This window comes from Lynx canadensis, chromosome D4 (genome assembly GCF_007474595.2).
Source record: "Lynx canadensis isolate LIC74 chromosome D4, mLynCan4.pri.v2, whole genome shotgun sequence".
Lineage (NCBI taxonomy): Eukaryota > Metazoa > Chordata > Mammalia > Carnivora > Felidae > Lynx > Lynx canadensis.
In genome coordinates this window covers 54,724,989-54,739,706 of record NC_044315.2, presented here as the reverse complement: position 1 = coordinate 54,739,706, position 14,718 = coordinate 54,724,989, and the positions used below count along the sequence as shown (strand labels likewise).

The 14,718-nt window shown below is 39.2% G+C and overlaps 1 protein-coding gene across 3 annotated transcripts in view; it reads left to right on the top strand.

Annotated features, from left to right (window-relative positions):
- Positions 1 to 14,718, top strand: part of DDX58 (DExD/H-box helicase 58) — a 40,091-nt gene that overhangs the window by 10,235 nt on the left and 15,138 nt on the right. For 2 of the 3 annotated variants that reach the window (XM_030294018.2, XM_030294020.2), the window contains exons 3-11: positions 1,752 to 1,933; positions 3,041 to 3,188; positions 4,260 to 4,382; positions 5,472 to 5,573; positions 5,992 to 6,145; positions 6,681 to 6,939; positions 8,919 to 9,081; positions 10,799 to 10,918; positions 14,442 to 14,599. In XM_030294018.2, the coding sequence (XP_030149878.1) occupies positions 1,752 to 1,933; positions 3,041 to 3,188; positions 4,260 to 4,382; positions 5,472 to 5,573; positions 5,992 to 6,145; positions 6,681 to 6,939; positions 8,919 to 9,081; positions 10,799 to 10,918; positions 14,442 to 14,599 (1,409 nt within the window). The remainder of the gene's footprint in view (positions 1 to 1,751; positions 1,934 to 3,040; positions 3,189 to 4,259; positions 4,383 to 5,471; positions 5,574 to 5,991; positions 6,146 to 6,680; positions 6,940 to 8,918; positions 9,082 to 10,798; positions 10,919 to 14,441; positions 14,600 to 14,718) is intronic. The other variant, XM_030294019.2, reaches the window with a different exon arrangement.

The following is a 14,718-nucleotide window of genomic DNA, read 5'->3' as shown; positions in this document are numbered from 1 at the left end:
TCTCTTTATCACAACACTAAAGAAAGTGAAAAAACAAATCACAAACTGGAGAGGATTAATAGATGAGATTAATAGATTCTAGATTAATATCTAGAATGTGTTAAAAAGGCTTTAAACTTAATTATAAAAAGAAAGAAAACATCACAGGGCAAAAGTGTGAAACCAACATTACAAAGAATAGGAAGTAGAAAAGGTTAATAAACATAAGAAAAGATTCTCAGCCCAATAGCAATTAGGGAATTGTGAATTAGGATAGCATTTTATTAACTAGTAGATAGCAAAATTTAGGAAGTCCAACAAAGTTAAGACTTGGAGAGGATATTTAATCACGGGAAATCTTAAATGTCCCTATACAGAGTATAAATTAATACAAATATTTTGAAAAACAATTTGGCATCATCTTGTATGGGTCAACTCTCTTGTATCCCTCTATCCAAGAGTTTCACTCTTAAGTATGTGCCCTAGAAAAACTCACACATAGGGGCGCCTGGGTGGCGCAGTCGGTTAAGCGTCCGACTTCAGCCAGGTCACGATCTCGCGGTCCGGGAGTTCGAGCCCCGCGTCGGGCTCTGGGCTGATGGCTCAGAGCCTGGAGCCTGTTTCCGATTCTGTGTCTCCCTTTCTCTCTGCCCCTCCCCCGTTCATGCTCGGTCTCTCTCTGTCCCAAAAATAAATAAATGTTGGAAAAAAAAAAAATTAAAAAAAAAAAAAAAAAGAAAAACTCACACATATATTCCAGAATACACATACAAGAATGGTGGTAGAACACTTGTAATAACAAAAGCAAGCAAGCAACCAACCAACCAAAACTGGAAGCAACCCCAATGTCTTTCAGGAAGAAAATAGATAAATAAATTCTACAATATTGACACTTGGCCCATTATACCTCAGTGAAAATGTATGAACACAGCTACACATGACAACACAGGTGAAGCTTAGAAATGTAATATTAAACTTTTTAAAAAGCAGTGAAAATTACATTTAGTAGGATATAATTATGAAGTTCCAAACAAGCCAAACTAAACATACATTAAGGAGTTAAACGTATGCTAGGCAACTATTCAAAAAAAATGAAGGGAGTGATACATCAAATACAGGATGGTAGTCTCTTTGCAGGGAGGGGAAAGGAGGGGTAAAAAGAAGTACACCCCCACAAAAGTCTTAGGAAACTCTAGTTGTTAAATTGGATAGTGGGTTCCCAAGTGTTCATTTTGTTGCAAGGCTCTTCCAAATAAAGAGAATGTGGGCTTTAGAGTGAGAAGCCTGGTGATTCTGTTTGAGAACCTTAGATTGAAGCATTCCTAGGTTACTACAGTTGGAGAGGTTTTTCTTTTCTTGGAGTAATGTAGAAGGCTAAGTTCCTTAGGGGCAGGAATTAAGATTTATGTTTCTTTTTGCCTTTGCACTGGGAAGATAATGATTGTATGATGTTTTGACTCCTTGGAAGATACAGAGGTTGTAGGTGAGATCTGTGGCACACTGTGGAAGGGAGATTTTATACTAAGACCGAATGTGAGACTTCACATTATCCTTAGCACTTTCTCCTAAGAGATAATAAATGTTGGAGGACCTAAAATATTGGGTGCCTAAAATGAATATTGAGTTTTCTTTTTGAAAGATCATTAATTATTCAGGTGGTTCACAGATACCTTTTGGGTTCTCTCACTGTACATTCAAACATGATTGTATGATGTTAATCTTCAAATATCTTTTAGTTGGTTTCATAAAAGCCCCTATTTTCTTCTTTTCAGGTTATTCTGGACTTTATGAAGCCATTGAAAGTTGGGATTTCCAAACCATTGAAAGGTTGGAGGAATATAGGTCACTGTTAAAGCGTTTACAACCAGAATTTAAAACTACAGTTAATCCAAAAGATATCCTTCCTGAAGTATCTAAATGTTTAATTAGTCAGGAATGTGAAGAAATTATGCAGGTAATTTAATTACTATATTTAATATAATTAATTAATTCGAATTAATTTAATATTAAATACTGAATTTGGGGGAAGTAATTTGAACATGGGAAATGTATTCTGTTTTCGCCACTGATTTAGACCCAAGAAAGATCATTGAAATCCACAAAAGTCCTCAATTCTAAGGCATAATTACCTAGAATAGTATTTTTAGTTGTGAACTGAATAATTTTTAATGTCACAGGTTTTTCAGGTTTGTCCTATTTTCAGTTAAAATTATTATTTTTGCGAATAATATTTTATGCAACTTTAAATAAAGTTGAACAGTTTAGCAAATAAAAAGAAAACCTATAGAGTCTAGTGGTTAAGCGTTCAGGCTTTGGACACAAATTTTGTTAGAATCCTAGTTTAACCACCTACTTGTGGTGTGATCTTAGGCAAGTTGCTTATTTTCTCTAAACCTCTTTTTTTATGTATAAAATGGAAATAATGATAGTATCTTATTAGCATGATACTTTTATAAGGATTAAATGAGATTATATATATATATTTTTTATATTTTGTAAAATATTTTATATTATATATATTCGTATATATTGTATATATATTTATATATTATATATATTTATATTATATTATATATATATTATATATATATTTTATATATATGTATGCTTATATATGCTTAGCATATAATCATAGATGCTCAATACATTTTAGTAACGATTAATAATAAAAATCATATAGGTCCCATTACCCTGAGAAAACCATTTGTTAATATTCTGTTATATTCTTCCAAATATCTCTTTATGCCAGTGTACCCTTATTTTGAATGGTTGTCAAATGGATTGTTTCCTAACATTGCTGCTGCTGATAGATACAAGGTCTCCAAGGAGGTGAGAACACCTGGCTTGACATAGTGATGCCACGTGTAAAGACAAGGACAAAGGAAAGGGTGTCTTAAAAGGCACTATGTTGGATGGGGCAAAAATGGTCATAAATCAGACCTACTGAACCATATTATACAATGGTTTTTAAATTAGTGCTTGAATTGATGTTTCTTCAGATTTTCTTTCCATAAAAGGAAAACTTTTGAAATGATTGATTAACTTCAGTTGTCTTGCTTAGGTTTGTTCCAACAAGGGGCTGATGGCAGGTGCAGAGAAAATGGTTGAATGCTTTCTCAGATCGGACAAGGAAAACTGGCCCAAAACTTTGAAACTTGCTTTGGACAAAGAAGAGAGCAAGTTCAGTGAACTGTGGACTGTGGACAAAGGTAGGATATTCCAGGGAAGAGCTCTGAAGGGTAGGAGGGTCTGAAAACATGCTCCATCTTTCTCGTGGTTCTACTTAGGGCCTCTTTCATTCCTACATTTCTCACTCACTGTCAGAGGCATTTTGCCCTTCAGAGACCCATGGCTACATCTCGAGAGAGAGAGAGAGAGAGCAGCAGTGAGTTGAGTTCTGGTAGGTAAGTGGCTACTTCCCTGCAGAAGTAATTTGGTTGTGTCTAACCCCTAAAATGGACGAGGGCAAACTGCTCTCATCCAGAATTAGCCCATCTGGTCCAAAGGATTTGGGGAAGGCAGAGTCTGAACTCACTCTCTGGGTTTAAATTATCAGAGAAATAGTTTTAAAATTATAGAATGAAAGGTTTGAACGCCAAGACTTGCCCCCTTTTCAGAGTAAGAATCATAATACACATAGCCTGGTTGTCTTGCCTGGGAGCCATCAGGAACTAAGCCAGAACAGGACTGAAGAAAAGAGTGTGTTGTGATGAAATATCTGTGTTGTGATGAAACCATCATTTGGTTTCCTGAAGCTAACATCTTCTCAGAGCATTGTTTCAAAGTCTGAGTTTTATAAACCATCTGAGTGTCTGGTCTTCGCTTTTCCTAGGTTTCTTTAAATCACAAGTTGTTCTGGAGAATGTCTATATAAATACACATCTGATTTCTTGGGTTAGGTCAAGAATGGAAGACATAAATACTTGCTAAATGTTGCTTCTCTAGTGTGCATGAGAATCTTCTGGGGATTTTGTTAAAGTGCACATTCTGATTTAGTAGGGACTCGAGAGCCTGCATTCCCAACAAGCTCTGGAAGTTGCTGGCCCATGTTCTACACTTTGAATAATAAAGTCCTAAATGACGTTGGAGTTCAGACTCCAAATTGAGACATCAAACTCAAAAAAATTCTTTTAATTGTTTTAGAAGGTGAAGCAAGTGGTTGTGCAAAATCTTAGCAGAAGTTGAAAATTTTACTATTATGACCTCTTTGTAGGACTTGTGCTGTCAAGACAATAATCAGATCAGATGAAGATTCTGAGGTGTTTTTTGGTCTCATACAGGTGCAAAGAATATTGACGTGAAAGTTCTTGAGGATGATGAAATGGAAACTTCTGACATACAGATTTTCTACAAGGAAGAATCTGAATGCCAGAATCTTAGTCAGAATTCATGTCCATCTTCAGGTACCCAGCATTGTTCTTTTCCATAATGGTGTTCTTTAGGTATTTTGTGTAGGGACATGTCTTCCAGTGCCAAAAGCCATAGTCTTTTTTTTTTTTTTAATTTTCATTTTTGGGAGAGTGCAAGATGGGGAGGGGCAGAGAGAGGGGGACAGAGGATCCGAAGCCGGCTCTGCACTGACAGCAGTGAGCCTGATGTGGGGCTCGAACTCACAAACTGGGAGATCATGACCTGAAGTGAAGTTGGACGCTTAACCGACTGAACCACCCAGGCACCCCAGGGAAGAAATTCTGATTAATATTGAGTAGTGTTAGAAGAAAAGTGTGATTTGGGGCTAACGCTACTGTAAGAAGAGAATTTACAGATTACTTTTGCAACCAAGTGATACCAGTTTTTTTGTCATTTCTGAATAAAATCAACAAATGTAAGTTGCTTTAAATTTTTCTCATATGTAAAGGTCCTTAGCCTTTTAGAAATTTTCATTTTTTTAAAATAGGTTGGAGTCAATAGATAATTTCTAAGATCTTTTCTGGCAGTAACATTCTACATGCTTATCTGTTAGTGAGAAAAAGCCTCTGGTTATTCCTTGGAACTTCTGGTTCTGTTGAGAGAAGATACTATGTGGAAGCCTGCAGAATAATAAAGCATGATTGCTCATCAATATGAACTTGCTTTGGGAATTCAATGTTTACAGTTTGTTGCTTTTCAGAGACCTTGGAGGGATTTGTTGTTTTGTTCCATATAGCATTTCCTTTAACCAGTGGCCATCTGCTTTCTCTGAATTAGGCCATTCTTGCTTTAGTTTTCTCCTTACTAGATTTTGAGATTGTTTAAGAAAGAAATCTTTGTGGCTTTAAAGAAAAAAACAAAACAAAACTCTCGCCATTGGCACTTTGTCATTGATAGAGGATTCTGTACTTCACATCAATGGAGAAGCTAGAATGGTTAGCAAGAGGCAAGGATTCTAAATTTTCTCAAATGAGGCCCTTCTTGCTAAAGTCATAATTCCTGTCTATTTGATGATAGATAGCTATTTATTTGATTCCTCAGAGCAGTAACTATTTGGAAATTTTGTTCCTTTTGTGTTACAGAAGTCTCTCATATTTACACCCCAGTGAAGCCAAGAAATTACCAACTAGAGCTTGCTTTGCCCGCTAAGGAAGGAAAAAACACAATAATATGTGCTCCTACTGGTAAGTTGATTGCCACTGCTTACGTGGTTTGTTTCTGTGTTTGCTTCCTTTTTTTTTTTCTTTTATTGAATACTGGGACAAAATGGGCAAGTGTCAATATTTTCCTTGCTCCATATGTCTTTTGAGAAGACTGTCCCAGTAATAGAGTCTCCAGGTATTTTAAGGAACTTGAGGAAGAAAAAAAAAATGCCCCCCTTTTTAGTTTGCTTTATGCCTTGACTATTTATTTGCATGTTACCTAGGAAGTAACTTGATATTTTCATGTCCTGGTGTAAATTCTGCTGCAGTTAACCCATCCACATTCTCAGTTTACCAATCAGTGCAGTGGTTTGAGGGGAGCCAACAGTAATTACCTTTCTACAGAAATATTTTAGTATACTATTAGTTACACATTTTCTTTTTCTTTTTATGTTACAAGGTTGTGGAAAAACCTTTGTTTCACTTCTTATATGTGAGCATCATCTTAAAAAATTTCCGCAAGGACAAAAGGGGAAGGTTGTCTTTTTTGCTGTTCAACTCCCAGTGTATGAACAGCAGAAATCTGTGTTCTCAAACTATTTTGAAAGACTTGGGTAGGTATAACAGTTGGTCTTGTTTCTCTCCTCTAGTTTCATGTAACTGGTGTGTTTTTAGCTTTGTTTAGTTTTTGGAAAGCCATGATTCAAAAATCGATAGTAGATTGAGCCTTTATATAATCTATATACAATTAATTTTTCATGGATTCAAGTCTATTTTGTTAGGTACACTTGAAATCCTAAACTCCTTTGGCTAGCTCTTACAGAGTGAGTAAATGACCTGAGATAAATTTTACATTTAAATGGCACATTTAATTTTTTAATGATTTCATAGCTTATTTAACATTACTCTTTAAGTAGTATTTTCTTTCTTAATAACTTGAAAGAATTAATACATGCTAGCAACAATTATAACTAGCTTGCATTTGTTGATCATTTACTATGTGTAAGGCTCTGTGCTAAGCACTTGTCTCCAGATTCCTTTCGGAGTTAGGAGAGCTTAATCAGTTGATGCTCTGATCTAGTGTTTTATATCTTTGTGGTTCCTCATTCACATTGTGGTTGGTAATAGGGAATTTCTGTCATTTCCCAGGTACAAAGTTGCAGGTGTTTCTGGAGCAACGTCTGAGAATGTCTCAGTGAAACAGATTGTTGAGAACAATGACATCATCATTTTAACTCCACAGATTCTTGTGAATAGTCTTAAAAATGGGACTATTCCATCACTCTCTGTCTTTACTTTGATGATATTTGATGAATGTCACAATACTGGTAAACACCATCCTTATAATATGATCATGTTTAATTATCTAGATCAGAAACTTGGAGGATCTTCAGACCCACTGCCTCAGGTATCTCCAGATTCAGATGGATTCCTCAGAAGAGCTATAACCTTGCTAAATCCTATTTACTTACTCTTATGACCAAATTAAGGGTGTTCTTTTCAGGTGCTAAGTCCAGATTGTGTAGCCTATTGATTAATTTTGATTGATTCATTCATTCATTTATTCACTTAACAAACATGCCTCAGGCACAGCCCCCCCCCCCCCCCGCCCTGTGTTATCCATTGTTCTAGGCACTGGGGATACAAATATAAAAAGACAGTCCTTGCTCTCAAACAGTTTAATTTCATGGGGAGCCAAACATGTAAAAATTATGTCATAATGTATGGTGATGGCACACTATGGAGATGGGTACAAGCTGTAGTCAGAACAGAAGTGAAAACTCATGTGCTGTGAAAGTAAGGCAACACCCAATAGAAGTTAGGCAAAAGCTAACAAGAAGGTACAAATTAGATAGCTTGATGGTCTTCAGGAAAGTCTGCTGTGTGTCCAAAGGCACAGAGGTATGAGAGAGCATGGTGTGCCTGAGAGTCAAGAATTGTGAAGCTCTTCAATATTGTTTGAGTATAGAATGTGAAGTAGTAAATAGCAGTAGGTGAGGCAGAATGGGGATAGAGGGAATGATTGATAGAACAGGATGTCAGGGGAAACCAGAGGGTATGGGGTAAGTAGGCAGATATATGCATTAGTCCAGGAGAGTAGATGGGACACCATTTTTGGTGTCATCAGAGGTGAGGGTGTGAAAGGAGTCAAGACAGAGTAGTTCATAGATGGGGACAGGAAAAATGGGGAATCCCTGGCATTTAATCTCTCTTTTCTCTTAAATGTAGGAGAGGCAGAGAGATTATTTGCTGGGAATAATCAAGATGGGAATGGAGGAGGGAGCTCGGGGTGCATGGAAAGGATTTGAAACAGGAATTGCTTGGTTACACTGGGGATCCAGATAAGGTTGGAAACCATGAATTTATAGCACGGTATACTAGTGTCACATCATATAAAGTTCTCTAGCCCTAATAACTACCTCTTTAGGAAGCACAGGTTAAAAGAAATTCAGCATGTACCCATAGACAAAATTCAGTAGCAGTCACATTTTTTAAAATTTATTGTTTAATGTTTATTCACTTTTGAGAGAGAGACCAGGGGAGGGGGTCGAGAGAGAGGGGGAGAGAGAGAGAGAGAGAGAGTGAGAGACAGACAGACAGACATAGAATCCGAAGCAGGCTCCAGGCTCTGAGCTGTCAGCACAGAGCCCGATGCGGGGCTTGAACTCAACAGCAGTGAGATCATGACCTGAACCACAGTCAGATACCCAACCGACTGAGCCATCTGGGTGCCCCCAGCAATCACATTTCTTAAAGCTTCTTCTAGAAAAAAATTGGTGGTTCACTAGATTTCTTGCTAATGAGTCATTTATTCAGTATTTACTGAGTGGCTATTCAAGTAGAACTTAAATTGTTAGGTGACCATTAAGCTAAATTTTTTATAAATCTTGTTACTGAATTCACACAACTACCATTTTAAATAGCTGTTGTTTCCCAACTTTTAGAGACAGCTGACATGTGTCCCTGCATTGTTCAGGGACATGCAGCCAGTGTGACATGGTTGAGTTTAGAATGGAGTTGTGTCTGATTTCAGTCCCTTTCCTTTCAGTATGTTGTTCTACACGTTATGGGGGACACAAGAGTAGAGAAGAGAAGTCCTTCCTTGAAAGGGTTTCCACTCTTGGTTTCTTTGCTGATTCATGTTCATCGGATGAGTTCCGACTTTTGCATTTATTCAGTGCTTTGCCTAATGGGGACCTTTCCATTTGCAATGTCATGGAAAATATCAGAAAAAATAAATACTGTTCTTGCTCTTTGTGGGAAATTAGTAAAAACAAAACAAAACAAAAAATAAAACCTGACTTTAACAGGAAAGAGTTATATGCAGGATTGTGGAAATGGCAGGCAGTTTCCCAGGCATCTGATGATTTCCAATGCTCCTCACAGGTCATTGGGCTGACTGCCTCCGTTGGCATTGGGGATGCCAAAAGCACAGCAGAAGCCGTGGAATATATCTGCAGACTGTGTGCTTCTCTTGACACATCAGTGATAGCAACAGTCAAAGACAACTTGGAGGAACTGGAAGAAGTTGTTTATAAGCCCCAAAAGTGTAAGTGGAATCCCATAGCATGCCTTTTAGGACTTTGTTACCCTCTGCGTTTCCTAGTTCAGAGCCATTCGGATGAATACTGAGTTTTTACCTTTTCCATTTAGTGGAAAATATTTAACCCCAAACTTGGGAAATAATTACATTTCACAGCTGTCTCCTTAGCTGAGCTGTATTCCAGGCAGTGGACAAACCTCAGGAGGGGACTGTCCTAAAACAAACATTCTTACTCTTCAGTTTGATAAAATTCCTTTTTTTGGTTTTGTGTTTTTGATAAAGTTCTTATAAAGATACTAACAATGAGGCGTGATGAGAAAAATCACAGCATATAGGGGCGCCTGGGTGGCTTAGTTGGTTAAGCATCCAACTTCAGCTCAGGTCATGATCTCACAGTCTGTGAGTTTGAGCCCCGCATCAGGCTCTGTGCTGACAGCTCAGAGCCTGGAGCTTGCTTTTGATTCTGTGTCTCCCTCTCTCTCTGCCCCTCCCCCATTCACGCTCTGTCTCTATCAAAAAATGAATAAATGTTAAAAAAATTTTTGTTTTAAAAATTAAAATCACAGCATGTAAATGGCTAAGAGCTGGGCTCAGCCCTTCCCTGTGTTGCATGCCTGAGGAGGAGACTGTGTGGTCATTCATTATTTGAGTATGGATCTGATGATTTGGGTTGAAAGGAAATTAATCTGAATTCATTGTATTTTTCCTCAGCATATCAGTATTTGATTTTTTAAAAAAGATTTGAGTAGCAAATGTTTATTAAATTACAATGCTATACTGACCCAACAAGGAAGAGAGGAAGAAGAGACATATATACATTTCTCTTTGCTTTGGGGATAGTGTATGACTGTATAAGGCAGAACAAACAGACATGAGATAGCCAGAGAGGGGCAGTTAAGTTCCCTTCTGGGAGCTGCCTGTAAGGATTTTAGGGAAGGCACCTAATCTAAACTTTTTAGTATCAAGTACAAATTTCTTTAAAATCCAGTCCCTCTGCCCTCTGTGCTTCATCTCCTCCCCCTCCCATAAGCCCAACCTTGTCACATTCCTCTGGGCTCCTCAAGTGCATCGTGTGCTTTCTCCTTTCCTCTTCCCCTATTTACCCCACAACATTTCCTCCTCTGGAAGGATTAGAGATTCTTTTTCTTGTGCTCCATGATACCTTGCACATAGTTATTGTTATAGGACTTTACTGTGGTTATTTGGCTACACACATTTCTCCCCTAAGAACACAGACCTCTCTGGACCACAGAGTGTGTTCCTTTCAACTGTTTATCACCAGAACATGGCATATGGTAGGCAGGGAATAAGTTTCTGCTGAGACAATGCAATAATGAATTTTAGGAACAATGTGAACACTTCTGAGGGTTGGGTGGGAAAGGAGAAGATCAAAGAAGAGAGACTGAAAAAGTGTTGTATTTGCAGAGATAAGATTGATACCAGTCTTGTCAAAGTAGAGTTGAGTAATAAGAAAACCAGACTGAGAAGTCGGATTAGACCCAGACCATGAAAAATGAAGATGTTAGAATCTGTGCATTAAGCATTAGGGAGCTGTTGCAAGGTTTCTGAAGATTTGATATATCATTTAGACTACCTGCCTGTGAGCTTGGGGCCTTAGGTCTTACAGAAGAAGTAACAGAGGCAGAGAAAGGTGTGCAGATGCCTACTTTGAAGTATGATGTGTTCTTCCTGAAAAATACTCACTTTACTCTGATGGCTCTAGTTTTCAGGAAAGTGGAATCACGGACCACTGACGGATTTAAATGCATCATCTCTCAGCTGATGAGGGAAACAGAGAGTCTGGCAAAGAGTATTTTTGACGAAATCGGTACCATAACTCTCGGTGAGATAAATCTCATTTTGCGTTTTCTCCACTTAGGAATAGCCATGTATCATTCCCTAGGGTCTTTTTGCATTCTCTTCAGTTCAGACAGTGTCAAGACTATATCAAGAGGTTAGCCTTCTTGATTATAGGTTATTGAGGAACCTTAAAATTCCTTCTTTAGTCTCGTTTTTTTTTAATCCAAAGTAAATCTGTGTTGACATACATACCTGAAAAATACCATATTTCAATCAATTCATGACTTTCTTAATCTCCGCAATTAGCTTTCTGTTCTTCCTACTTATATGAAAATATAAATTCCCTATTTATATGAAACCACCATTTCCCTGATGGATCAGATTGAAACAGGAGGTGACCTTTGATTCTTTGTTCTTCTGAGACTTTCTCACGAAGTCACCCAAGTTCTCTTCTTCTCTTTTGTTCTTTCATTCATGCACCAGATATTCATTGTGCTAGCTAATGGGAATAACAAGATTGAAGACATAGTCCCAACCTCGGGGAACTCACAGTCAAATAATGAGAATCAGATGCAGGGGGCTTCCACACAGCGGGGCAGAGGTACACACTGGGTGCCGTGGGAGCACGTTGGGAACTTTGGCCTAGAGTGGGCTGCAGGGAAAGCTCTCTGGGATGGGATGATGCCTGAGACAGTCTTGAAGCTTGAGGCCAAGTTAAGAAAGAGACAAGTGAGATTGAAAAGGTGTCAGGCATTGAAGGAAGGGAATGTTTTAGGAACGGCAAGCATCTCATGGTACTCGTAATACATGAGTAGTAGAAAGGAGTGAGTAGAGAGAGGCAGGGGCCAGACAGGAAAAGACTTGGTAGGACTGAGTTTGACTTTCTCCTAAAAGCAGTGCAAAGCACCTGAAGATTTTAAACTGATGGGTGAGGTGATAAGGATACCAGTGAACAAAGAGGGCCAAACAGAGGCAGTCAAGACAGGTTGGTAGAGGGAGGAGGCTTGTGCAGAGCCCTGCAAACAGGAAGTATTCAGATTTCATGGCCAGCTGGCTTCGGATGGGAGTTGGGGTGACTTCCACTGGGCTTCTGGCTTGTGCACTTGTAGGTACACCGGTGGGTAGTGCTGCTTCCACCACTAGGAGCAGCTCTGGAGATGCTGAATTTGTGGGTTCACCTTTTTCACACTTACTTTACTTTTTTTTCTCTTCTCTTTTTCTTTCACAGCTTGCTTTAGGACTTAATCTCACAGCTGGGTGGCTGGCTTACCCACCCCTACTCATTTCTCCATTCAACCCGCCATTACCTGGTTGGTCTTTCTGAAATACCAGTTTGATTGTGTCAGTATCCTGCTTGAATCTCTCTGCCTTACAAGCAAAGCCCTCTAAGCCTCTGACCTGCCAGTCTGATCCCTGCCTGCACACTCTGGTTCTACTTATCTTTCCAGTTTTATCTGCCCCTCCTTCCATACTTGAATCCTTTGATTTAGCAGTTCCTTGAACATGCTCATTCACTCATCATTCACCTGGTCCTAGGCCATATGCCAGGTGATGGGAATATAGCATGGACCCTGAGATACAGCTCCTGCCCTTGTGGTATTTCCAGTGTAATGTGTAAGGCCAAAATTAGATAAGTAATAATAAAACAGCAGGATAGGGGTAGGTGGGTGGTGGTGGTAAGGTGTGTTTCAGGCAGAGGAAACAGTGTGTGCAACAGCCAGGAAAGTGGAGCAAGTATGTGGATTTCCATTAGTCTTGTCAACTGCTGGAGATAAGAATCAGAAACAGGCAGGGGTACCTGGGTGGCTCAGTCAGTTAAGTGTCTGACCTCAGCTCAGCTCAGCTCATGGTCTCACAGTTTGTGAGTTCGAGTCCCGTGTCAGGTTCTGTGCTGACAGCTCAGAGCCTGGGGCCTGCTTCAGATTCTGTCTCCCTCTGTCTCTGCCCCTCCCCTGCTCACACACTGTCTATCTCAAAAATAAATAAATATTTTTAAAAATTAAAAAAAAAAAAAGAATTAGAAGTAGTCAGAGACTAGATCACAGAGGATCCTGGGAGCCGGGTAGGATCTGGCCAGAGGAATCCACTAAAGGCTTTTAAGCAGTGGGGTAGCATAGTGTCTCTTCTATGCGAACCCACTCTAGCTGCTGAGTGGGCAGTGGATTGGAGGGAACAAAGCAAGAAGTAGGGAGACGAGTTAAGAGGCTGTCACATTATCCAGGAACATTATGATGTGATTAAACTGGGGAAGTAGCAGAAGGGCAGAGAGACATGCCCTTATTCCTCCCACCTCTAATTCTCTACCTCCACCTTTTCCCCAGTCCATATCCTATCAGCAGTTCATTTCCCCATTGCTTAACTCATTTTCACACCCACCCGTGTTCAAGAAATACTTGTTAATTCATCTGGCCACCTTGTTTATAGTTGGGGCTGGGAAAGAAGCATGTCAGTGCTACTTGTCTGAGTAGCCTCCTTTGTTCCTCCTGTTAAACATGAAAGGGTGGGAGGAGAAATTTAACCCAGAAATATAGCTCTTGCCTGTGAGTTTTATTATACTGTGCTCTTAACAGGGAGACCTGGAGATTCAATCCCAGAGTAACTTACAGACTGAGCTGCTTGAGATCAGGCTTCGGTCTTCTACATCCTTTTACCCCCAGGACCCTGCACAGAGCCTGGACCACAGGATATGCTCAATGTTTAGACCAAGCAACTGAGATGAGGCATAGCTTAGGAGATGTACACATACAGAAGCATCCATGACAAGCTCTTTGCTCAGCCCTGTGAGTGATGCTGTGGAGATCAGATGACTTCAGTTTACAGCAAGGCAGAATAGACTGTGTTGAGTTCTTTCTCTCCTGCTTTTAAATATCCTCCTGATGAAGCTCATGAGACCTGTTATTTTTATTCACTACTTCATTTTTAAAAGCAAAGTTAGATATCTTCATGTCCATTGTTTTACTTCTGGGCTGCTTTGGTTGTTAGCTCACAAAGCTGGTAAGATTTGGGTAGCAGACACACCTGGATTTGCATTCCTGCACTCCCCCATGTACTAGCTGTGTCACTTTGGATAAACTACTTTGCTTTTCTGAGCTTTGGTTTCCTCACCTGTAAAATGTAACCTCTACCTTACAGATTTGTGAAAATGAAATAAGGAGTATTTTGATTTCTTGGTGCAGAGAGTATTCAGTAAGCAATAATATATAAACACAGATATACTGCTGCTGAAAACTATTTCAGGAGGAATATTCTGTTTACAGAGAGTAAGAAAAAAATTAGGTGGGGGGCACCTGGGTGGCTCAGTTGGTTAAGTGTCCAACTTTGGCTAGGTCATAATCTCGCGGTTCGTAGCCTAGACAGCTCGTAGCCTGGAGCCTGCTTCAGATTCTGTGTGTCCCTCGCTCTCTGCCCCTCCCCTACTCATGCTCTCTCTCTCTCAAAAATAAATAAACATTTAAAAAAACTTAAAATACATTTTTAATAAAAAAAAGAAAATTAGAGGGTGAGGCATGCTTAGAACTTTAAATGACTGATCATATGGCATAATGAAAACCTTTTTCTTCTTCCAGAAGGTATATCTCAAATTCGAAATAGGGAATTTGGAACGCAGAAATATGAACAATGGATCGTTACTGTTCAGAAAGCATGCACGGTGTTTCAGTTGCCTGACAAAGATGAAGAGAGCAGGATTTGTAAAGCACTGTTTTTGTACACTTCCCATTTGCGGGTATGTGACTTCTTTCCAAAAGTGTATTTTAGTTTTAGCACCTAACTGGAAGCTTTGCTCTGGTAGCTGAGAGAACATCAACTTTTCACCCTGTTTCAAGAGCTCGCTTAGGAACTTTC